The sequence below is a fragment of the Rhea pennata genome, chromosome 7, assembly GCF_028389875.1.
Source record: "Rhea pennata isolate bPtePen1 chromosome 7, bPtePen1.pri, whole genome shotgun sequence".
Taxonomy (NCBI): domain Eukaryota; kingdom Metazoa; phylum Chordata; class Aves; order Rheiformes; family Rheidae; genus Rhea; species Rhea pennata.
Genome location: NC_084669.1, coordinates 30,762,143 through 30,787,808, shown reverse-complemented (window position 1 = coordinate 30,787,808; position 25,666 = coordinate 30,762,143). Strand labels below are relative to the sequence as shown.

At 35.9% G+C, this 25,666-nt stretch overlaps 1 protein-coding gene across 14 annotated transcripts in view; it reads left to right on the top strand.

The window, feature by feature from the left end:
- LDB3 (LIM domain binding 3) overlaps nt 1-25,666 on the top strand; it is a 122,431-nt gene that overhangs the window by 66,742 nt on the left and 30,023 nt on the right. For 10 of the 14 annotated variants that reach the window (XM_062580298.1, XM_062580297.1, XM_062580296.1 and 7 more), the window contains 3 exons: nt 5,216-5,385; nt 6,393-6,429; nt 21,104-21,139. In XM_062580298.1, coding sequence (XP_062436282.1) covers nt 5,216-5,385; nt 6,393-6,429; nt 21,104-21,139 — 243 coding nt within the window. Of the gene's footprint in view, nt 1-5,215; nt 5,386-6,392; nt 6,430-10,173; nt 11,126-21,103; nt 21,140-25,666 lie in introns of those variants that run through there. The other 4 variants (XM_062580303.1, XM_062580305.1, XM_062580299.1 and 1 more) reach the window with 2 other exon arrangements.

Here is a 25,666-nt window from a genome sequence, read left to right as displayed (position 1 = left end):
AAGGGAAAATAAGTTTTAAAATAACTCATGGCCCTAATACATATTTTCGTATAGCCTTCTATTGTTGTTAGTGGAATTTTCCAAAAACAGGCATCTGGTAGATTGTAGGATTGGAACTATATTCATAAATAAATAAACTTTTATTTCTGTAAATATAATTAAACTCACCCATAATTTTTACAACTTAACTGAAATCCCATGTGGGATGAATGTAGCCCTATGTCTCTCTTATTAGATATCTTTATACCTGAAATAGAACTTACCTTCCTTTCATTTGACAACAAAATATAGGTACAGCAACACTTTTAAAAATAGTTTCTTTTAAAGGTGGTAACTGCAAGCTTATTCAAAATGCTGATGTTCTATGTGTTTGGCTGTGCTCTCTTTTACTGATTACATTCTCTTCTGTCTTTTTCAATTCTTTCTTCCACTAATTTCTGATACTAATATTATTCTGTTGGATTCATCACAACTCTCCCTAATGATGAGTCCCACTAAATATCTTTTGTTGGTTTTGACCATATGACTTTTTTTTGACCGTATGATAGTGAGTTTCCACTGGTGTAAGTAGACCAGTATTTCCAGTTAGCAAAGTACAATGAAAGAAGTGCATTTGGTGTGTGTTCCTTACAATGGTTTGTTTCTTTCATAGGCATGGGTAAAATAACACATTTTATGAAATACTGACATTTCCTGCTAAATGCTGTGACATTATAAAATGCAAATAGTTATACTTTAAAGCTTTACCTACTTAAAAGATCCATGGTTATAAAGTTTCACTGCTGAACATGTGAATCTTTTTCATTTCATAGATAGCACATTAAAGGAATTTCTTACATGCAGTTCTGATCACAGAAGTTGCTCTACTGGACTGGAAAACATGGTCATCTTTTCCCTCCTGTGAAAGAGATGAAAACTCTGTGTCAAGGGAAGGGAAAATGCCCTTTCACGAAATTCCAGATAGCATGGGAGAAGTCCAAAGAGTGCAACAGAACAGCAAAATCCGTGCATGTTCTGGGTGGAGAGCACACCTGGAGGGCTGGGAATTTGTCTCAGTGTGTAGAATTGTATAGTAAAGAATCAGAATAATGAGAAAGGCTTGATTTATAAATACTGGATTACGTTAGTAAATACGTCTGTCTCAAAAAAAGCCAAATGAAATAGATACATAATTAAAAAACAGAAATCAGATTTGCATGGACTGTTGAGTCATTGCACCAGTGCAGCAAAAGCTGTATTAATGCCACCAGCAATTGCTCTAACTTATTTCTTCCATTTTGAGCTTGGACTCCAACTATCTCATGAGTGCTTTGAAATAAGATAATTATTGCCATTAATCTGAATATCAGACATATAAGTGAAACATTACTCTTTGCAGACACAACCATTAGTATATTCTCCCCTGTGGTCTTGCATAAAAAGGTTTCTGCTAGATCCACTATATAGACTACTGTTTAAGCATTTCCTTCATCTTCAGAATGGGACTCCTAAGCCTAACATTTGTCTGGCTCCAGAATAAACTAGTGTTTCTATTGTTGTGTGCTGTCAGGTGCAGGAAATTCTTTAGATGTACTGTACTATACAGTTTTGTAACTTTTTGTATTTTTTTAAACTTCCTAACACTTTGCTTATTGACTAAACAATTTTCCCAGTAGACTGTATGATTTATTAAACAGCACTTTAAACCTAGATATAAGGACAAGGTTCATGCTCTTCTCCCTGATAAAACAGTGCCTACCCACTGAGTGATCGTCATTCATTTCATCAAACCTGTAGTTCATTTCTTTAAGGTTCTTTGCCCCATGATACTCTGAACTCTAATTAAATGGTGCAAACTGAGGATATTCTTTAGCTTTCTAGTTGATCAGATCTGAGATTAGATTACATGTAACACAGAAAAAATTCTATGAAAAGTCTGTCATGTGAAAGCAGACCAAATTGTTTACTGATTTCATTTAGTGTCAATTCTTTGCCTATAATTTGACCCCAACACTTAGTTACTCTTCTTTAGGCTTTTCACTTTATGTAGGAGAATAAATCCTGAAGCCACAAGTGGTATGTAAAAGGTATGCATACTCTAATTACAGATCTAAAGGGCTTCAGTTTTTTAGGACAGCAATACCTTGAAACACTCTTTACATCTGTTACCAGTGACAGAGGATGACAAGCTTAGGATAAGGAGTCATTTTCTAGTTTGACTGTTTGTAATCAGTGACATCTAACCTGAGATTAGTGAGATCAGAATCAGGCTCAGGTTGCATAGGAAAATAACCCACACATTGAATCAGTAAAGGAAGCTTAAAGGGAAGAATATAAATTACTTATACTGCAGTTATTTTGCCCTTGTGCTGGAATTTAAGCAAAGTTACAATGCCCTGACTTTCTCATTCTGTGTTGCTTTGCTTTAATTATTTTTGATATACCAAGAACCAAGAGTTGTTGTCAATAAAACTGTGTGGTCAAGTATTTCATCCACATTTCTGTCAAACCTCTTTTAGATGCCATTATGGAGTTTCAGCCAAATTCACAAATCGTGTAATCAGATATAAATCCAACGGTTTTATCCGGATTAAGGTCTAACAGTTGTTGTAGTAGAATCAATAATGTGACTTAATAAATTCTAGGTTTTATTTAAAAATAAATCGTCTTGGTTGGATAATTTACCATTATGCATGAATTGTTTTGTTTGTTTGTTTTTTCCCTTAGGGCTTTTTTTAAATAGTTGGACTTTGTCTAATATCCAGTGTTACTATATTTCATTATATGTTTACATCAGGGATAAAACACTGTAGCCCTTTTTTAGTTTTTAATTGTCAGTTAACTATGTGATTAAATTAAAAGAAAGTATTGACTTCTGGAAGTGATTCATATGATAAACTATAATTTATAGTGAACTGCAAGAAAAAATCACATTGCTATGTATTGAAGAGGTCTAACTGTCTTGAAAGCTTGTTTTAATGTTAATTAGTTGTGATACAGCTATGTGACCTATATTATGATGTGGAAAGGGGGATCATTTTAAATTGAATTCTACTGTAATACCTTAGGATATGCATGAAAAATCCTCAAAAACTCTAGCGCATTCAGGCAGAATTTTTTTCAGTTGCATCAGTTTGGAGAAGTAGATTTAAAGATGCATGATATTTCTCCATATATGTACACAGATGGAAAAAAATAAGAAGAGGTGTAACAGCCATTTATTAAGATCATTATGTGCATCTTAAGGCTATCTGAAAGAATCAACCATCACATTCAGGTTTATGAAATGGTCATAGTCAGCGATGCTCTGTATTTTACACTTCCATGTTGAGTGGCTCGTATTTCCTAGTTACTCATCTTTAATGCAATAATGATTAAAAAAAAAAAAAAAAAAAGGACAATGGCCTTTTGCATTAAAGACAGAGTTGGAAATACTCCATTGTAATGTGTTGATCTAGTTCAGCATATAGGAGGGTGCTTCACTCTGCTAGGAAATGTTAATTCACCAAGCTCCATTTTCTGCCTTAATGATCTACCGTGAAGGTAGTAACACGTGATGATACACATTGCCACTGTGAAATTTCTGCTCTACAATTGTTTAACTACCTCTGAGTTAATGATATATCTGTATTTACAGTTTTAATCTGTTTGCCTATACATCATAATATAAGAACAAAATAGATTAACTAGAATGTTTATTAAAGGAATTTGATCTGTGCATTACTCACCACCACTGTTGCCACAGTAGTACAGGGCTGAAGTCAGCAGTACTACCTACCCAGCGGTTTATTATCCAGCCTGCAGAAGTCTGCAGCTATGAAATTTGCCGTTGCATATAGCAAGGTTTTAAGCTTCAGCAGGATTAAAATGTAAGTCTGGAGATGTAAAAGTAATCAGCTGTTGGATAGTAACAGGCAGGCAGTCGTGTAACAGTAATAAGGCAAAAGATACTGCCTGCTTAGTCGATACTGAGACATATGCCTGAAGTGTAGCAGGAGACTTGAAAGTTGAGTTATATTTTGGGGGCTTTTACTGGGCTCTTCAGAGTGACAGAGCTTCTCAGCAGTAGCCAAGGAGTGTGAAGTGGCAGCTGAATGATTATAAGAGAGATGTGTTTACTTTCTTTCAGTTAGCATTACAGAATTTCTCTCTTCCATATAAAGACTATTTCTGCATTAAGTCAATAGAAGGCAAAACTTTTTCATTACACTTCCCTACCCCAGGAAGCGCTTCTGCCCTTTGTACAAGGGTGTCAGAAGAGGAAAACTACTGCTCTCTCTTCCATTTAATGTGTGACTGTGTGCATCATCCCCTCAGTGTCTGCAGCTCTGTTAAAATCTAATTCCGACTTTGCTATGCAAGTCTGTTCTCACACACACACACACACACACACAAAAGTTACTAAGTTACTAAGTCTACTTCAAGCTTGTGTCATAAATCAGACAGAAGTTACTTCAGCTGGTGGTACAGAGTTTTGTAGTTTTGACTTTAAATGTGCAAAAGTGAAGCTTTATTCCTGGATATCACAGTGCAAGGAGATTAAAGACATCATAAGAACCTGAGGTACATTCTGCTGTTAAAGACTTTAGATACCAAATACGTATTCAAATTGTGATTGCAAATCTAGATTTCCTCTTAAACATGTTTCACATGTTTAATAAACTATGAGTCCAGGGATATGGCAGTTAGAATTTTAGTTCAGATTTTTGGCAAAGAATAATAATCTCTAGAAAAACATTGAAAAGTCAACTACATTATTTTTATAATCAAATATATTTTCTATTTCTAAGTGGAGCCTTAAAATAGACTAGTCCAAAGCTGTAAGAGGATATAATATAAAGCTCCATCTAAGCTGTTTTTATAAAAAATTATATAGGATAAGGATGGTCAGATAAATAAAAGTTTTTGCCCAACATACGTTTGTTGCTACACATTGGTATAACCACTGTAACCCTGTGGCTGCATTAGATGAGGAATCCTGAACAGACCTTTCCAAGCTTTTTCATGATGTTTTACATATATAGATTTGAACTATAATAGATGATTTTAAAACCAGAGTGAGCCAAAATATTCTGAATTCACATAATACTGATCTATTTATTTTTTGTAAAAAATGGTATTTTCCAAAGTAGTATTCTGAATTACTGGGTTTTGGATAAGAAGCTATAAAACTAGAGAGAGATTGGGCTGAAGCCACCTCGTGCTGTTTCACAATGTTCCACTTTCTGAATTACAGTACTCTTCCAATTAAAGATCCTCACGTAGACAGTGCCTCTCCCGTGTATCAGGCTGTGCTTAAGACTCAGAACAAGCCAGAAGATGAAACTGAAGACTGGAGTCGCCGTTCTGCCAATCTGCAGTCCAAGTCTTTCCGCATCCTTGCCCAGATGACAGGAACGGAGTACAGTAAGTCGAATAGCAAAACATCCTCCAATCCCTAACTTTAGGTTCATGCTTTTATCTTCTTAGTATTAGCAGCTGATACTCAAGGTTGACTTGCATCCTGCTTGTAGTCATTTTCAATGATGCCTAGGATTAGAAAACCTTAAATGTAACTGGACGTAGCTGGGAATTCTAAGTGTTAAATCTCACCTTGCATTTTACACAGAAAATTCATTGATGTATGTCACTGTAAAAGAATAACAGACTATATAATAAAAGAGCATCTGAGACCAAATAGTTCTGTCTACTTACAAGTCTAATGTGTGCAGTATAATCTCTCATTTTCCAGCAGGTGAGATGGATAAAGCTGTCAGTTCATTAGAAAGAGGATGAACAACTTGATGTCCCTTGTAACAAGATTCTTTTACAGATTTGACTTCCTGAGGTCAAAAAATCATGGATTATCACTTGTATTATATCTTTGTTTCACTAGCAATAGTGTTATCTAGACAAAGATCTGCAATGAATATCATGGGAGCTTGAACTGCCCTGCTCATTGCCTGTGGAAATGCTTTTCTGAACATTCAGTTCAGAAACTTAGTGCAGTACTTACCTACCTTGTTTCTGATCTAAAGAGAAATAAATTCAGGGAACTTTCCTGCATCACATGGCCATGTATTTACTCAGCATTTCCTCGTTTCTTCTGTATTTGAATCTGCCACTGCCTCAGATGCTTTCCTACAAAACAGGGGGCCTTCCCCATAGGTTCATTGCTTACAGTTGTGAAACTCTGCTAATAAATGAATGTGAAAGTAATAGCTATTTTCCTACTAGTACCCTCCTGAGCTCTATAAAGCTGTTACTATTCATCCTGTTTTTACAAAATCTGTTGTTACAAAGTCAGAAAGTATGTATCTTTCAATAGTCTTTTCAGTGATATTTTTCCAAGAACTTTTAATTTAAACATGAACCCACTGCTTTGGTTTTTGGTTTTTTTTAACTGAAACTTTTTTTTTTTTTTTAATCTACAGTGCAAGATCCAGATGAAGAAGCCTTGAGGAGATCAAGGTAGGTAAATAGCTGTGGGAATTATCCTTACTGATAATCAAATAATGCTTTAAAACAGCATTAATAAGACAATGCAAAACTATCTTTTTGTCTTTAAAATAGTCTAACATATTTACTTAAAAATCACTAAAATGCTATCATGAGAAGCATTTGAATCAAAAGGGAAACAAATTGGCACGTATTTAGGAAAGACAGTGAAAAATTCCTGAAGTGTGTATTCAAATCTGAAAGCTCTCTACATAGGCAATTTTCATTTACTTTATTGGGAGTGTGAATGCAAGAGTTCCTAAAACCAAACCTTGTGTAACTACTTATTCTGTAACTGGCTTAAAATATATAATACTGTGGTGGTGGTGAAGTTTATGAGCAATTTATTTGGATGAGCCTGTGATTGGCATTTGATTCATCTGAAATGATACAGTAAAGGAGTTGTTTCCACTTATGTGCATAATCATAATCTGCTTGTGTTGTGTATGAAAAAAAAAAATCTAATGTAGAATTTAAGAACACAGGACTGCTTTTGCTAGCTGAAAAATATATTTGTCAGTTTTCAGATGTTCTACCAGTAGCAGTGATACAAAGGTGTGTTAAAAGGTAGTAAGGAATTAAAGACTTAAAATCATCTAATGTTGCCCTATATAGCCTGGGATTAGAGTCATTAGAGGATCTTGTGTCCAGCTTAAAAACTGTAGTTGAACTGGAGCATTCTGCATGCGAGCCTGACTTGCATATTTTAAATCCCCATATTGTATTAGCCAGTCAAAGCAGCTACCCAAGCTAGTGATGAATATGATACTCAACCCATTTGCCTTTTCTTTCCCCTGCCATGTGGCTTATATAATGGTTTTTGAGTTTTTGATCACAGTGCAGGTTACAAACACTGAGTCAGTGAGAAAGATATCTGCTGTCTTTCCTTTGAAGATGCGATGAGTACACTTTCAGTTCATTAGGTTTGTTATATAGCTTCCAGTGCAGTTCACAAAGGTTCATGAGTAGGTGTCCTCACATCAGGCTTGACATTAGATCCGACACGGATTTACTTCTTCCCTCAAGTGTGTGAGCCTAATTCCTATTAAATGTATTGTGTATTTGATGTAATAGTACATGTGTGTAAGAGCACATTATTGTGACGGACTCTAAACTGTTCTATTGACCCTAGCAGTCCCTTATACATATCTGAGAGTGATACATGATCTTAAATCATCTTTTTAGCTGTAATCTGTGGATTTGGAAAATAACGGATATTGAACATTTAACATGGCATCAGATATATTGAAAATAATTAATCAACATATGCCCTGCAAGTTCTGTATTTTATTCTGTGTAATTTAAAGTACACGACTATATCCACTGTACCTTGCATGTTCTCTGCAGTTTTGAGCTATCACTGTGTTATCCTTTTTCACCAGGACAGTTATGAGTCTGAGTACTTTTAGGCACTGTTGAACGCTATCTAAACAGTTTTAAGGGCATTCATGGATAGTAGAGGCAGAAGAGAGAGTATATATTGGGTAGTCTCACAGTGTGATAGTGTTACTGGCAAGGGCTGTGGTGCAAGGAGTGAAATGAGGCCTCCTGTTCAGCTAACCGATAGTGCTCACCCTGTCTTGGTGGCCTGGTGCCTCGACCCCTCCTGTGTCACCTGCAAAGTTGGTAGCACTAGCCGTGGTTATGCGTGCTTCCATCATTACTGCCTCTGGCCCTACTGGACTGCTCTTTTTTAGTCTTTTGGAGAAGCCTGTGCTACTCTTGGCTTTATAAAAGTATGGATTCTGTGTGTCTGATAAGAGATCCTTCCATGCTTAACTCTGCTACCCATCCTGGTAATGAAGAAGAGACTTCTCTTTATTGTCTTCTCCCTTCTCATTCATGCCCGTAGTTTGGGATCACCTGTATGGTTTTCTGGGCACCCAAATACAAGAGGCTTCCATGGAACTGTGACTCTGGAAAGACTTAATGTTGCAATAAATCCATACTGTTCTGGGAATCTGGAAAAAAATCGTTTGTTTCAAAACTTAAACTGCCAGAGATTTCACTGAATGGAGAGTTTTGGTCTTGGGGCATGCTGTGAGCATGCTCTCTTTTATGAGCTCTTTAGTGTAGTCAGTGAGGATTGCATGAAATGGAGATCAAATTTCTTTCAAATGCTTTAAAAAGAGAAAACTTATGTAGCTTTTTAGGGGAGGCATCTTTTACATAGAAATACTTGTTTCTGGATTGCTGCATCTAACTTTATGACATATGATCTCAGCAGGACCTGTAATGCTCAGGAATTTTCAGGTGGCAGCTCATATTAATGAGTTCATTGCATGACTGTCTTCTGCTTACGTTACTGTTGTTTTGAAGTCACACATAAGATTATAATTTGCTGTAAAAACTTTGCTGTGGTGTTGATTGTTACAGAATATTTTCCAGAAAGGTGTTACTGTTCAAACATGTTTTTTAATACCTTTTCCTTGAATGGAGGGGTGTATATTCAAAGCAATAAAGCAACCTTAAACTTGATATAAGACCTATTGTATCTAGTATATTCCAAATTATTTTCAAAAAAAGAAAAGCCATCTTGAAGTTTCAAGACTTCAGCTGGGAATACTTTACATTTTTGAATTATATAAAAATATAAAAGTCTGAAAAATCATACATCACAGTGGCATCAGAAGTGCTACTTGCATGACGCTGTGTTATTGGGATCAGAAGACTTAGAAATATCAATGAATTTGTTGACATTTACTGTTCTTATTGTTTTGTCTCATATTCAGCCTGAGGAGTAAAACTAGCCTGGTCTCTTCATTTCTGTTTGCCTGGCTAGTTTCACTCTTGGGTTCTGTTGTATTAACACAGTTGTGCTGCATTTGGGTTTAAATAAGAGGGAAAATTACCTTGTTTGCAGTGAATCAAATATATTTTAAAACAAGAACATTTTATTTTCCATTCTGTTTGATATAGTTAGTTGCTCTCCCTGATTGCACTCTCATCTCATGTCCTCATCTTTACCCTTTTTATTTACAAAGCCTGTAAGATAATCTAGAAACTATAGATTATCTAGAAAAGAAGCTCAGTTCTGAGAGGTGCTGAACACCACTTGCAACTTCCTCAGCTGCCTCAGTTCCCAGGGAAAGGGAGTTAGGGATGTTTACAGGAGATGGTCAACACTTCGTAGACTGTGCTTTTGAAAAATCCCGTGTTACTGTGCTTTTTATTGCAATGTCAACACTTACAGGATTTTAGGGTTCCTATGGCCTAACTGATGAGAAAAGCTGTGGAGAAATACTACTCAAATTCATGGCTGATGGTTCTTACAGGACAGGGTGTAGGCTCACCCAGATGTTAAGAATGGAAAGTGCACTAATTTTGCACTTGTACCGAGTTAGCTTTCACTAACTGCTCAGTAGAGGGGGTGAGGAGGAAAACTGCTGGTGGGAAAGCAAGGGGGTTGCACTAGATTTCTAGCAAAAGCAGCCTTGTCAAACCAAGCACAATTCGAAGAATATGAAGTTATATCAAGTTACTGCTCAGAAACGAACCACTGAAAAACCCTGCATACACAATCTAAAAAGGATCGCCCAGCCCACTTTGCACTCGTTTGAAAGTTGAACGAAAAAAATCCAAATAAATTGCCATTGCCCTACTTATAAGGCAGGGGAGTGGTAGCCATGTTCCCTAACCCCTTTCTTTCTCCCTCCTTTCTTTCTTCCCTTTCTCTCTCTGTCTCCCTCCCTTTCTCTCTCTCTCTTCATGCCACAGGGAAAGGTTTGAAACGGAACGTAACAGCCCACGCTTTGCCAAATTGCGCAACTGGCATCATGGCCTATCGGCGCAAATCCTTAATGTTAAGAGTTAAAAGCCCATGTGTAGCAGATAAATATGTGAGACATAGAGCTACATCAAAGAATTAACTGCTGTCCTGACGTAGAGCCTAAGAGTGTCACACACTTGCAGGGAAGACTTACTGCTAGGGGTTTTCTCTGGGTCTTTGGTAGATCTCTTTGTTAGCGTAATATCCCTTCACTGTCACCAAAAGTAAAAAGTAATAATCCAATCCTATTCGTGGTCTTCATTATAGAGTAGATAAACTGTTGTGTTTTACTGAATCAAATGTAACTTTAATATACAGATAGGAGGAAAACTGCTATTTTACTCTCTTCACTTTATTTGAAGAAGAAGGTGAGAGGAAAGTTACTGACAGCGCTTCTGTAAGGTGGAGAGAAATTAGACTTGAGTTTCACTGCTGTAAAGATAATTAAATAGGAGAAAGAAGGGTGAGAAGGAAAACTCATCAGCCTAGCCTAGAGTTTGTTAAATATACAGCATATTTACTTTGCATAGGTGAATGATGTTTGAGATAAGACCTTAGCAATGTTAAGTTTATTTTTCTTCAATATATTATACTGGTAAGAGTCATTTGCTAAAACCATTGTTCTGAGTTTTCCGTTTGAAAACTGAATTTGTCATTAGATGAAAGATAGAGGGGGAATGTGCTTGCTCAGGAACTGTGGAAGAAATGACATTTTGCTAAAGATGATTTAGAAGTGAGAAGAATATAGAGGACAATTTGTGGACTAAATATTTTAAAAGCATCTTGTAAGTTTTAAGCAACATATTGCCCATTCTATACTGCTCTTGCTTTGACTCACATTTTTGTTCTGTATATAGCAGCATGCTTTATCTGAAATAAAAGGATTTAAAACTAAAATAATTATGTGCCTGCTTTACACAGTATTTTATTCTGTTTTAAAACAATAACAGCTTCAGCTGATTTTTTTTTTTTTTTTTTTTTTTGAAAGAAGGTGAACTTTTTTTTCCACCATTGAATATGGTGGAAGTCAAAAAGGTTTTCCCTATTACCCAGAATTCTTACTGGTCTTTAAATTATCTGAATTGGAATAAAACTAAAGAAACATTTGAAAGACCAAGAAAATAAGTGAACAAATATGCTACTAGTTATGAAGGAACATGGCATAATGAATAGGTGTTGGATGACAAGCTAAATTTTATTCAAATGGAAATGCTTAATGATAGTGTAAGCATTCCCTGGCAATAACGTATTAGTATGTGCCCATGGCAAAGGCACTTGAGACACTGCTGGTGTTCAGAAAGTGGTCCTTTATTTTAAAAGCATAGGCAAGTCTATAAAAAATGCCCTCAGATCTTTCTGTTTTCTGTTTGAAGCTCATAAAGAGCTGTATCGCTTCTCTTCATAATTTATGCCCTGATGATTATTAAATGAAACAAAAATGCAATTAAACTAAGCTGTTTATGGTTTCCATAGAAACAGTTGGTTTTAGTGCTTACAGCAATCTGCATTGTGAGTCATTAGCACAGATTGAAGCAAAAGTTTTCATTGACAAAACAAAGATCTGTTCCTCTGCAGCTGAAGATTAACTCTATTGCAGCCCTACCTAGAGCCTTTTATATTTTTTTTCATTCACTTCTATAAGCTTCAAGTTACGTGTCTTTATCTGGTAGCAGTAATTGTGGATCAAAGTAATTAGTATGTTGGATTAAAACTCTTACTTTTTTGCTGCCTCCGAGTATCTGGATCAGTCCATCAAGAGAAAAGTTCACTTAAACTCCCATTTTTTTTCTATGCTACAGAAGTGCAGGAAAAGCTATCTTTCATGGAGGATTTTGCATGGATCACCCAAATACAGGATCGTGACTTTTTCTTTTTTAAACTCTCCTACATGTCTAAAAAAAGTATTATTTAAAAATACATGGGCAGTAGTGCCCTTTAAAATGCATTTCTTTCTTCTCATACATGCCATTTAATACAAAATATTAATTTATATTTTCCTTACAGAAATGCAAAGAATCTTAGCATATCATCTCATTAATACCTGTGGAAAATCAGTGTAACTGCACAAAAGCAGTGCAACTTTTTAACTTCTGAATGTTGCTGTGATCAGACTTTGCTTCACAATGAGTGAATTTTATACACATATGGTGAATTTTGGTATAATTTAAAGTATAAATATGCAATTAACTTTTATTTTCTTAAAACAGCAAGTGTACCTAAGCAAAAATCTTTCAGTTCTATTATTCAACTAAATTCAATGATTTGCTGAATAAGTGCATAATAATGTGTTTTTCCTTAACTAGGGATTGTATATCCTTATTGTTTTACTGACAAAATGTTGATACTATGTTTGAAGTAGTCCTAGTGCATGTACTCTACTGAAAAAGAAAATGTCTAAATTTTAGCTGAATGTTTAGCCTTCGTGTTAGTCTCCATAGATTCTTTAATAATCAGAAAAAGCATAGCTTGCTTTTGCAGATCTGAAATTAATGCAAATGTAGTGAAGGATCTTTTCCCTTATCTCTCCTCACTGGATTTAAAAATAAAAATTCAGAGGAGATAAACCATGCAACCAGGTAGAGGAATGGCTGTTGGCCTTTTTTTCCTGGAGAACAGATAGAAAATAGAATCTAAATTTTCTCCAGAAGTTTACTTTTTCTGTGATTACATAATGAATTAATAGAACAAACTAATTCTTCAATATTTGCAATCTTCGGAACTTTTGAAATGACAAAGACCTCTTCCTGAAAGTACTATAGCTTATCCCTAATGTGAGATTATTTATTACAGCATATTTCTAGTACTTAGTCTAATGCCTGTCAAAAAATCTAAGTGATGAAACTTGTTAACTAAACCAAATCAGTCACATTTTTCTGTCTTTTTTTTTTCTCATGTATATTTAGAATAGTAATGCCTTATCCTCAAAAATCTGCCTTTATGTTGTCATGGTGATTTTCAAGCCCAGAAAGTGAAGGTTGCAGAAATTTCTTCGTGTTACTGTTAACAGACCTGTTTTTCGCTCCTGAGTAGGAGTCAGACCCTTTCTGTAAGGTGGAAAAATTGGGCTGGAGTTGTCATTCTACTGCAGGAGTGTGTAACAGATGGAGACCCAATGAGAATTCACAAAGAGCTTTAGGAAGGCACTAACTTTGTTTCTGCTAAAGAAAGAGTCTGGCCTGGCTACATCCTGTTTTTCGTGTGTCCAGACTTACCTCATTGTATGTTGTCACTTCTTCACCAGTGCCATCTTCCAGTGTTTCCTGACCATTTGCAGAAGTCTGTTCTTTTGCCTTGGAGAACTAGTCTCAGTTTATGATATTGAGGCTTAAAATAGGTCCCTGATTCAAAGTTTGATGACTCATCTAATCCGTTAGAGTAGCGCTGATGATAGGCAGCTACATCTGTTCCATCTTGAATATATTATGAACCATGACTTTTGCTGAACAGAGGACAATACTGAATCGTCCCCAAGCCAAAAAATAAAATAAAATGAAGTGTGTGGATAGTGATATTAACCTACCACCCTCCTCAGTATTGCCGGTAAAACCTAGTGTTATAAGCATTTAATGAAGATACAGCAAAGCTGGTGCCACTAGGAAATCAAAACCAAAAGACCTTCCAGGTAAATCTGCTCGTCTGGTTATGACACAGGGCAATGCTCCTTTTCTGCTGTGGTATAAGACCGTTTGATCTAAACTAACCTGTTTCTTCAAGTGCTGCCTTGCCCTCTACTCAGATGGTCTCTTCCACACCTCTTACAGTGCTTAGTTTGCAGCAGGAATACTGACCGCATGCAGTGCATGCTGATGGGATGTGGCAGGAGTGTGACTGTGGGAAACCAGACTTGAGAACTTCACTTCTCTTCCTTTCAAGCATGAAAAGATGAGAAGAGAAAAAAGGTTCTGCGGTTCCTTCCCTTACCTCCCGCTTCTCATGCCTGCCTGCAGGGTAGGAGCATAAGGATTTGCTATGTAATAAGGGTAGAGGGCACTTTCTCTTCATTGCACCTTCTCACTAACTATGCAGAGCTGTGTGGTAGTGTATGTTCAGTAGCAAAGGACAGGTGTTTTAGGGACTATTTAATCACTTCTGAAAAGTCAGACACATTATCAGAGCAGCTGTCAGAAGTCTGTTCCAGAGACAGAAGAGATGGAAGTTGTACGCTTAGGTGTGCATGGGAACTACACTGATTTTGTAGCTTCTTTAGCAGTCTCTACCATGGGTTTCAGTGACTGGGACTGTCGTTATACCTTCAGAAAATATATGGATACTTGCACAACTTTCAGTTCACAGATGTAAAAAGGTAGAATTTTTGTACTGAGTCTGTAAATCATTGCCTTTTTTAATCACTTAGCCTTAAGCAATACCTTCTGCAATAGATACGAATAGCCAAAAATTTGCCTTCTAGCCTAAAAGCGTTCTCTGTCCTCTTTCTGCTTGTCAAATTCTTTTGACATCTCTAGGAGAAATTAAGGCATCTCTGTCCCCTTCCATAACTTCCAATGATTAGCACTGCTTAGCTGCCCAAGTGCAAAAAACTTCCTATCCCTATGCTATACAGATCATCAGTTTTCTGAAAACTTTATACTGTTTTTCACAACTCACAGAATAAAGCAGGCTTCTGTTGTTGGCTCTCTCATTTAAGGAATATAAATGCTGTAAGGACTGCTAAGAAGCACATTAGTTTGGTTTGTTTGTTTGTTTGTGTGTTTGTTTTCCTGATCCCCACTTTCTAGGAGTAGTGAATAAGTGTAGCTGTTTTGTGGAATTCTGAGTGAAACCAGAAGGATGAATTGAGCAAATATTATGTCTGTCTTCCTCAATATGTTCCTTGGACTTTTGTGGGAAAAATGAATTTAGAGATCAGAGACTGTTTCCAAGCCAGTTCTCTGTACAACCAGTTGGTCAGAGAGGACAGGCATTAGATATACTGTATCCAATTAAATGTATTTACTTAAAATTGAAAGAGTAAGGCATCCAAATAAAATTGGCAAATACTGTGAAGCTTTTCTTAAAATAGTCTGTAGAGGAAGCAGTGCATAAGTTAACAGAGTTTCTCAAAGCTCAAGATTCACACTCTTGCATTTTAACATCTTTACCATCTCAATCTTCTGCATGTTCCTGTCCATCACATGTTTATTGCAGCAGTGGCTGCTTTTTATAACCTCACTTTCATTCTTCCATTCCTGCTGAGCAATCTTTCAGGTATGCATATGCATCCTTCCACGGATGCACATGGCTAATCAAGATACTAGTGCAGCAGTGTTACCTTTCTCTCTCACTGCTGTTTTCTTCCAACAAGAAAAACACAGTTCTTGCATGCAGCAGGTTTTCTGCTGGGCATGTCTAACGTGCGTGGTCTGTAGATTGTCAGACCTGTTTGCAGAGCTTTGTTTAGTGAGAGTTAGAGGACTGGCTGATGACATAGCACTGGCACTACTTCCTTTTACTCTGTTTCTAAATTGCATTAATGTCAGCAGAATTATGCTAAATACTAATAATTTCCTAATAGCTCATTTCCATGAAGCAATTCTTTTAGTTGACCCAGAATGTTATACAAGTGAGAGGGAGGGAAGGTAAGAAAATCCTTAAAGAGAATCTGTGAAATAAAATATAAGTCATATTCTGAAATAATTTGACAACTGTTGTAATCCATACCACTTAGTTTGTTCAGGAACTGAATAGAAAAGATGTACTTTTCTACTGTATCTTAGATACAGCTTCAAACTTAGGATGGTAAAGATCTCTGCATAGAGAAGGTATGAGTTTTGTTATCACAAAAGTCACAAATTAACACGGCTCTAAAGTGACCAGCTGTCATGGAGATCTATGGGTCTTTGTTCTTCTCTCACCTTCCTTAGAGAAAAGTGAAGTCATGATGAGAAAGAGGCTGTCAGAAAAGGGGAACCGTTTCCCAGCATAGCATACCTACATTTGTACGCTGTTTTTTGTCTGTACAGGTCACAAATATAAACTGAAAATCCTGATCCTGCATTCAGATTTGTACTGGCAGATAACGAGTGGCACCCTAGAAAAGCTAGGGATAGCCATTCAAATAGATCCAGTTGCAGCATTAAGGCCAAGATAGGGAATAATTATCTTCAGTGATCATTGAGCTGAAATGTATTCCAGCTCAGATTCCTCCATTTATTTGGAATTTTGCAGTCTTTGTTCTTACTTAAGTGATGTGACTACCGGTAAGATATACCGAACTAGGACTTAGAAACCTGCCCGATTGTATCTGAAACGATCCACTAAGTGGAGTAGGTATATTTGCATGCCAAATATCCCTATATAAATCCTTAAAAGATTATCTTACTTTATGCAAACAAATATCCTAGAGTATTTCTAGATTTATTATTTGACTAATTTAATAAAACAGCATGTCAGTAGGTGCCACTAAAATGCATCTATAGGAAGAACTTGCTTTGATTTAGTGAGCTGCTTTGACTTTTAGTTCCGTACTAGCTGTTGAGAATGAGTTACTGGGTTTTTTTCATTGAGTATCTGATAATGCTTTTCCCATTCTGTGGCACAGCCTGCACAGATTGGGGTATCTTCTGGGAGAAAAGCATTTCCCTGTTTTGGAAAGCAGAGTTTTTAGCAGGATATTGGTTTGGCTGCTCACATTCTTTACTGCTGTGGCTGAAAAAGAAAGACTAGCTCTTCCCCTATCCTTTTTTTTTCTGATCCTAAACCGAAGTCATAACTAAACCAGCACGTTAATCACCATAGTCTTTTATCCTCTCCAGTTAACTGCCTATGATTTGTGTGTGTGTGTGTGTCTTGTGGTGTCTTTGTTAAGATAATAGATCACTACAGTTACAAATATGCAGCTTGAAAAAATAAAATGAGAAACAATCTCAGTACTTTGCTATTCATGTGTCCAAGGGAGAATTCTCAGCTGCAAACACTGGCAGATATAAATTGCCATGCTGGATCAGAACAACAGTCCAGTCTAGCTCAATATTCAATTCCTAACATTGTTGGTATCTCATGCCTTCAAGATAAAAATGTTTGGAAGGCAATTATGAAATAGCTTTCATGCAAATTTATTTCTAGCTGCCATATTAGAAATTCTTAAATTATTTTGTAGACAAACATGTTTATGTGCACATAAATGCGTATTAGAATGAAAATAATTACAAGTTTAATAAGGGTAAGTTCTGGTTTTCCACCAGTGTGTGGTGGATGTGCAGAACTCTCTGTAGATACAGACCTCCATAGATAGATACAGATCTTAATAAGCTCTAAGTCCTAATAACTATTTTCCCCTTTGAAAAAGGCCAGCCTATATTGGTTAGGTTGGATAGAAGACTATTGAATGATTAATACAGGCAAACAGTGATAAACTGAATAGTAGTATTTATAAAATTCCGTAATCTTTGACTTTAAAGAGGGTAAGTCATTTAAAGGTTAAAGAGGATGAGCTGATACTTAAAATACTCACTAGGGATTCAAGAGAGCTAATTTTAGCTCTTAGCCCTGCCGTGGAACTTCTTTTTGACCCAGAGCAGTTCCCTCATGTTTTAATTCTTCATTTGTAAAATACTGTCCTGCTGCCTGGAAATACAGAGAATAAATCAATTATATTTATATGGCTTTTCAATTACTGCTTTGGTACTGAAAGACAGAAAAGAGTTAAAGGGACACACCGTCTTTTGGGACATTTAATGTTCCGTATGTCATCAAACCTCCATTATTCACGCAGTGTTCTCTCTGTCTCGACAACGTTTTAATGGAGGAAAGGGGCTGTTCAGTAGAGTCTAGATCTGTTTTTCTCTAAGGGGTAGATGGAACGTCTCCAAGCTAAGCATCTCGGATCTGCTGCTACATGCACTTGTTTGTTCAAGAGTCTTTTACGTTTGATTTCCAAATGTAGAACAAAATGGTAAAGTGTTTTCTTGTTCAGTACATACAGTTCAGACTGAACAAATTCATTTATTAAAGTGCTCTAAGTTTCTAGCTCTTCTAGGATCTCGTAGAACATACAAGCTTGTTTTGCAAGTGCATTTTCATCTAGCTGTGTTAACTGTTACTATTGTTATACTTGCTGGTGTATGGGAGAGAAGGATTCTCTTAAAGTCATTTCACTTGCACTGTCTTTATGACCATTTCATGTAGTGTGCTTTTGTGAGAGGGAAATAGTATGCAATGCATATTATGAAATGTGCTGTGTAATTGGGACTGACAGTGTATTGCATACATGCATCTCCTCTGAGATGCATGGCCAATATCTAATAAACTCTGTGGAAGATTCTACTGTTCTGTTCTCTCAGAACAGTGATTGACTTAAGTCATTGACCCTTCTGTCAATAAGCCCTTTCAGCTGGGGACTGAAGGGACTGCAGAAAAATATCCCAGATAGCTCAAAGCTACTATCCACTACTCTCATTTCTTTGAGCAGCCTGTTTAATCACAGAGACAGAAACTGCTCCTAGTATTCTGAGCCAAATTCTTTCATGGAGTACAGCTATCGACTTTACTGAGCTTGCCCCAAGGATGTATCTGACTTGGAAGTAAAATTCATTACACAGCAAAAATGCTTGGTTGTAAAGGTTAGAAATCTGATAGCCTGTTCCTCAAAATGCAGGTATCTCCCCAGTAACAGCTGCATCTGATCTTCAGTCTATTTCATTGTTAGTCAGACAGGAATTATTCCCATTGACGAGGAAGAGAAATAGTTCCCAGGGGAGAAACAGTTCCTGAAAACAAAACTTCTCAGCAGTGAAGAAGTGTTGTGTGCCTTTGAGGCTCTTCCCTTGTACTCTTTGATTTTTCCTTTGCTTTACTCTGTGGAAGTATGTTTACCGTAATATTTACCTTTCTTTTTAACCTTCACAACTCCCGTGCCATCATCATTCTGTATTATCTTATACTTGCACACTCAGGGAAAAATCGTAGTGAAATGCTGACCTGAAAACCAAGTGTCATTTGTTCCGTTCTTCGGTATAAGGCCCCAGTGACTAGAGCAGAAAGGGTGGGGGCCGGTTAGTTAGAGCCTCCTGCTCCTCGAAGCTTTATCCCAATTGCCTACCTTCTGGTCTTGTTGGTAATTTTTCATAGCACATTAACACGGGAAGCAAGCCATGCTTTATTCTCTTCAGGCTGTGATTGTTTTTTTTTGGTTTTTTGTTTTTTGGTTTTTTAACATTCTTGCATGATTATGACTCTTAGTGTATTAACACTTTCTTTCACAAACCCTAATTTCTAATTCATCCTCCACCTCATTTCTATTACATGATATGTCAGTTAAATCATAACTTGCTTGTCTGTGAAGATACTGTTTGGTTTCTCATTGCTTTAGAGTGGTGAACCAATCCATCTTATTAGGGAATTTATTTTCAAGTCAGGTTCTTCTACTTTGACCATAATAATGTTTTTAGTTAGAGATAAATAAATATGAGGCTCTTTTCAGATCTACTTCTGAGTTTGAAAGTTTGGCATCAGTTCATATATTCTGGAGGTTCTGTTTTAGTTAAGAGAGCTTTTAAAAGATGAGAGGGTAGAAAAAACGTATTATGCTCAAATTTTGGTAAACTGAACTGTTTTTCATTGGAGCTAAACTGCAGGAGTTGGGAAGGAAGTGAGGGATATATATGAATATCTATCTAGACAGAAAGAGAAATAATGTATGTAAAATAATAATATGGAAAATATTAAGCTGAGTGTTTCCAGCAATGTAAGACAATGATTGGAGCTGAAAATATTAACATCATTAAGTCTTTGTATTATTTTTTTGGCAAGATTTTTTAGAAAGGAGGTTTAGTTGGGTAAATGAGGACACTTGCTTTCTGTTTTGTAATTTTAGAACCTAGTTCAGGAAAACATTTTCATTCAGCATATTTTAATTCTAAGCATGTTGAAATTCCAACACTATGTCTTAAGTAGGAGAAAACATAAACATCCACTTACTTGCTGCATTTTGAGACTATCTCAAATTATTTAACCTACCTAGATTTCAAACTGAAGAGAGGAGTCTAAAGCTAAAGGATTCTAGGACAAGTATGTCCTGATTTCTTCCACAAACACACAATTGCTTGCACTTAAACTCATCAGATACTTTCATAAGCATGTATATGTATTTACAGGATCAGATCCTGATTTCTTCCACAAACACAAAATTGCTTGCACTTAAACTCATCAGATACTTTCATAAGCATGTATATGTATTTACAGGATCAGAGCCTAATTCTGTATCACTGAAATTGAGGCTGACTTACTCCTTGCCTATAGGAAGGGACTTTTTCACTTGTCTGTAATCAGATTTAGATTGAGAAAACTAGTACTTATTTGAATGAATGGAGAATTTTTAAGTGAGGCTAGAAATATATCATCCATCTTGTAAGAGTCTTTATTAGAGTCTTTGTTAACTGTTTAACTGCTTATCACCTCAAAATATTGCGTACTTGAGGACTGCCCAAGTTTGATTATTTTTACCCCTTGGAGTTGGCATAAGAATATGTTCCCACTAGAATACTATTGAATTTTTATTTTAAAAGTCACTAAAATCAAAATTATACCTGCAGTTATATATTATACATACAGACCGTGACTGATTTGTAACTGTAATTATGCTCCATTTTACTTCAATATTGAAACACAGTTGTTCCAATTGAAAAGAGAAAAAGCATACAGTGAACTTACGTATTTGATGGGGTTCACTTGGTGAGCTGAACATGTTTCTCACAGCTGTAATAATCATAGGCAACCACTCTATGATGCTTTCGGCAACCAAACATTTTTCCTCAACCCATCTTCCTTTGCCCTTTTCCTTCTCTCTCTCTCTCTCTCTCTCTCTTTTTCTTTTCTTTTTTTTTTTTTTTAACCATCACTGGTAAATACACTTTATTCATCCTGTATCCCCTCCTTTCACAGAGGCAAGGAAAATGTTGCAAGAGCATCAGAAAACAGGTAATGTTTGCTGTGTGTGTTCTGCTTCCTTCCCATTTAGAGTTTACCTCCCACTTCCCCATAATGTGCTTATCCCCAAAATGTGTCAAATGTATACACTGTTTCAGCAGAGGATTAATAATGGAGGTTTCAGCTGAGCAAGTTTTCTAGTTATTTCTTTCTAATTTGGAGTTTAAAATGTTATTTGGGATGATAGCAGACTATGAGACTTAAAAATTACTCAGAATTTATAACCTGGAAAATAAGATGCTTTTATCAAATGTTCTTGAAATGAAATGTTACTGTAGTTTGAGGGGGCTTTAAGAACAATTTCTGTTTTAAACTTCATCTAAATTGTTCAAGACATTTTTAAAATTGGTAGATCTTTTGGATATTTCAAGAAACAGATATAGAAATGTACTTAATTACCTTGATAGAACATTGGTAGCTTATGAGATTTAAAAGACAGTATCTCTATAAGTAATTTCTTTCATTTCAACACTTACCTTTTTTCAAAGTACTTTGTAGTTTAGTTCATGCACAAAACATACAAATACTGAAATGCAGGTTCTTCTTGAGTGAAGCAGATCAGTAGTTTAGTGCAGCAAAGAAATTCTTTCCTAAAAATATGCAACTATGTTGTTGTCAAGATTGCTCACATTTGAACAAAGGTTGCACAGAACTAAAATCCAAGTACAAGCGTCATTGTCATGAATGACACCGAGTGTTACTTTGGAACAGTATGGGGAGAAAAGTGATTGTTTAATGAGTCATGTGAAAAGAAAGAAATACAGCTCTTAATTCCTGAATAATAACAGTATATAAATTAAATTGAAATACCAAGTAGCTAGTGTCAGCATTTCACTAGCCAAGTAATTTGCATATTTGCATAAAACTGTCCAACTGTCTGCAGGATTATGGAGTAGAAATTTTTTGGGGGGGATTTTACTAGGAGTGGTCTCTGATACGAGTGGTATTAGTGTCATACTATGTTGCCTTAATCCTGCATGATTTGTCATACTGTAGTTTTTTCCACCTCCATTATCATCACAGCCCTGTTACGTGTCTTATTTTGATATTTTCAGCAATATGATTTCCAGATTTAGCACAAGGTATGCTACGGGGTACATAGCTTCTTGATTTCTTAAAAGCTTTTTTGGTATTAATAATTATTAAACTATTGAAATTTGTCATGATTTCAAATGCAATACCATGGTGATCTCCTATGACAGAAGAAATTCGGGGATATGTATAGAGGACACTGGATATTTACAGACGTAAATCTTCTTGCAGAAAAACAAAGTAGAAAAATGATGCCTTTATTATTGAACCTAGAGCTAAACTGACTTTTCTGTTACGAAGTTCAGCTCCTTGTTGCTCTTTTTTCATGAAGGTTTTTCCTGCTGCAAGTAAACAGTAAGTGCTGTCTTAAATGGCCAGGTCTTAGTGTTTTAAAATGCTGCTTTATCTGATACTGTAGATAGCAGGCACATTGATCTCTGAAAAGTTTAAAAAATATGTATATCTCAAACAAGCCTTTTCCCATTAAAACCACCAGCTGCTTTTATGGCTGGGATTCTTTTTCTCTTCCTCAAGAACCTACTATTACCTAAGAAATGGGTGACATTGAATAAAAAACAAAGCAAATCAAGAAAAGAAAAGCAAACCCCACAACACTCATGTACGAATCCCCTTGTAATCTTTGTTACTCAGGCTTACCGCTACTACTCATGCGCCACAGTATGTGACCTCAAGTATTTGGCATCCTCCTAAGTCACGCACGGTGGATGCCAACACTGACAATGCTAAGCCAGTGGCCTCCAAGGGGTCCGTGAGGCTTGGAGCAGGTACAAGTCAGAGGGAAGCCAGTTTCATCGGCACTGGCCAGAAAGTCCCTCTTACTTCATCTGGTAATCCAAGGTACAATGTGACATGTATCTGCATAACTGACCTGGTTTGTAGCTTTGGAATGGTTTGGTAATAACATCCTCTAACTCTTTGACGTAGAAAATCCTGTTTCCTGATAGGCAGACATATGAGTTCTGTAAATTCCAGCAACTTTTAGTTTATGTGGGTTTTATGTTTTAAGTGGCTTTCTTAAGGGTTTCACCTACAATATGGTAACAGCCATTAAGCACCTTCTGCAAAGAAGCAGCAGCTGATCGTATTCAGTGTATGCTTGGTCAGTAGTTCTGCAAGCACAAACATTCCCATATCCAAATGCAAAACTATTCCATTTTGTGTCTTCCTCCAAATGCACTCTTCAGCGCCTTTTTTTTTTTTTTTTCAACAAATGCTACAATGTTCATTTTAATTTTTGTTCCCTGTATTTTCGTTTCTTTAACAGAGATATATTCGGAGATTTGAAACAAAAAGGACTTCACGTATTATATTACTAAATACAGCTTTAATAATCCATTCGATTGTTGTTTGGACATAAAGTTTCAGACACTTAGAGCTCCGCTGAGATGAAGTGTGATCTGTACTTACTTTTTAAAATGTTAGTGTGTGTTTGTTGCTGTGTTTTCTCATCATGGTTGTTAACCATTATCATACTCTTAACCTCTACTGATCTGCGTTCCTTTTCATGAGTGCAAATCAAGTGAGAACAACAGAATACATGTGTTTGTTTTCAGCAACATAACTTAATTGTGTTATGCATTTGTGTTTATTTGTTACCAGAGATATAGAGGTGTTTGAAAAACATACATTTCCCTTGATTTTCTTAAAATGCAAAATACTGTAAGGATGACAAATGTGCAGAGTAGCTGAACCAAAATACCTTTAATGTTCCTGTAAAGAAGCTGTTAAAATAGATAATCCATTTTATAAAGCCGTATTTGCCTTTATCAGTTCTTAATGCTTCTCCACCTGAAGAACTAAAAAACATCAGATAGAAATTCTAGACAGAGGAAATCTTGACGTTTTTGAAACCAGCACTGTAACTTACTGACTTGGGAGGAGTCACTTGTCTGTCTTATGCAAATCCTGTTTGGCTTGCACAAAACATGTTCAGCAGAAGTAAGTGGAAGCAGTTGCATCAGACTTAAGAGATCAATTTAAATAATCTAAAATTATTTAAATACTACGGTTAAAATATATAAATTTAAATATTATTAAATACCTAATAATATTTAAATTCTATTAAATATTTAAATGAAAATATTTAATATTTGTAGTGGTTCAACTATCAACAGTCACATTAGTCTAAATTCTTTCTGTAAAACTGATTAACAAATTAGTCACCAACTGCAGACATTATATGTAACCAGTTCACCTTGATTTTTAAGATTTATATGTATTTCACGTAACCACTTGTTCTGTAAAATAATTAATGTATTTTTCCTTTCAGGAAGCTGATCAAACCTCTAACATTTTAATCAGATAAAAAGAATCATTACCAGCGTGGTGGTGTGATACAAAAATTTTGTTTTGTTTTGTTTTTTTGCTAAGATGTTTCAGTATGTTTGCATTTAGTTTATTTACATGTTTGTCCAGTTGCAGTCTATTTCTACACGGATCAATGCCCACACACATTCACATCTTCCCTTCATATGCGTTTCGGTTAACATTTCAGTGGTCTTTACAACAGTTAAGTAACCTCACTGTTTGTTGATATTTAAGGTATGAAATCTTGATTCTGTTGAAATCTGTAACAAATTCCTTTTCACTTCAATTGCAATAGGATTTCATGGATTTTGTCTTTCTGATTTCTATTTGTTTTTAGGTCTTAGTCTAAGTTTCATTTTTTATGGTATAATTTCCATCTTTTCATATTTGCCTAATCATAGATGTGTAAGTATTAAATATTGAGTCAATACCTTTTAATGTGAAAACTGCAGTACCCACTGTTTGCAAAGAAATCAAATCCCATGTGTATTCATTTATATTAAAATCCAGTAGTACATCACAGGTATGGATCATTGGCTAGTATATAATATACATCTACTCTGCTACATAGTTGATATTGTCTATATAATTGATACTGTAATAATTAAAGTGGCATAATTTGCAACATAATGCAAATACCATCAAGAAAGATGAGTTGATCTGAATTTCAAATGCGTATTATGATGAATGAATTTGTGCAAAACTATTGCAAAACTTAGGCGTACTGATTTGAAAACCAGAATTGTAAACAAAGTCAGTATTTTCAGGAGCTCAATTGCTATGTATATAATGGCAGATGAAACTCAAAAAGGAGAAAATAGTGATTTGTGGCTTTCAATGTGGGTTGGATTAAACCATTGAAATCAGCAAGCCTAACAACCACACTTCCCATTCCAGCTGACCAAATGGTAAAATGTTCAGCTGAAATAAGAGACACCGCCATTTAGACTACTAAACCATACAAGAAGGTGCAGTTAGAGGAGCAGGGCAGGGGAAATGGGACAGTTTCTTGAAGAGCAGGGGGTGTCATGAATTCAGATGTCCCAAACACTAATTCTAGGTCCTGAGGGGTATAACTTGCTGAATTGGTGTTTCTGGTGAGAGAAGGAAAAGAAAATACTAGTCAGAATGGCTGAAAGACAAAGGAAAACACTGGCA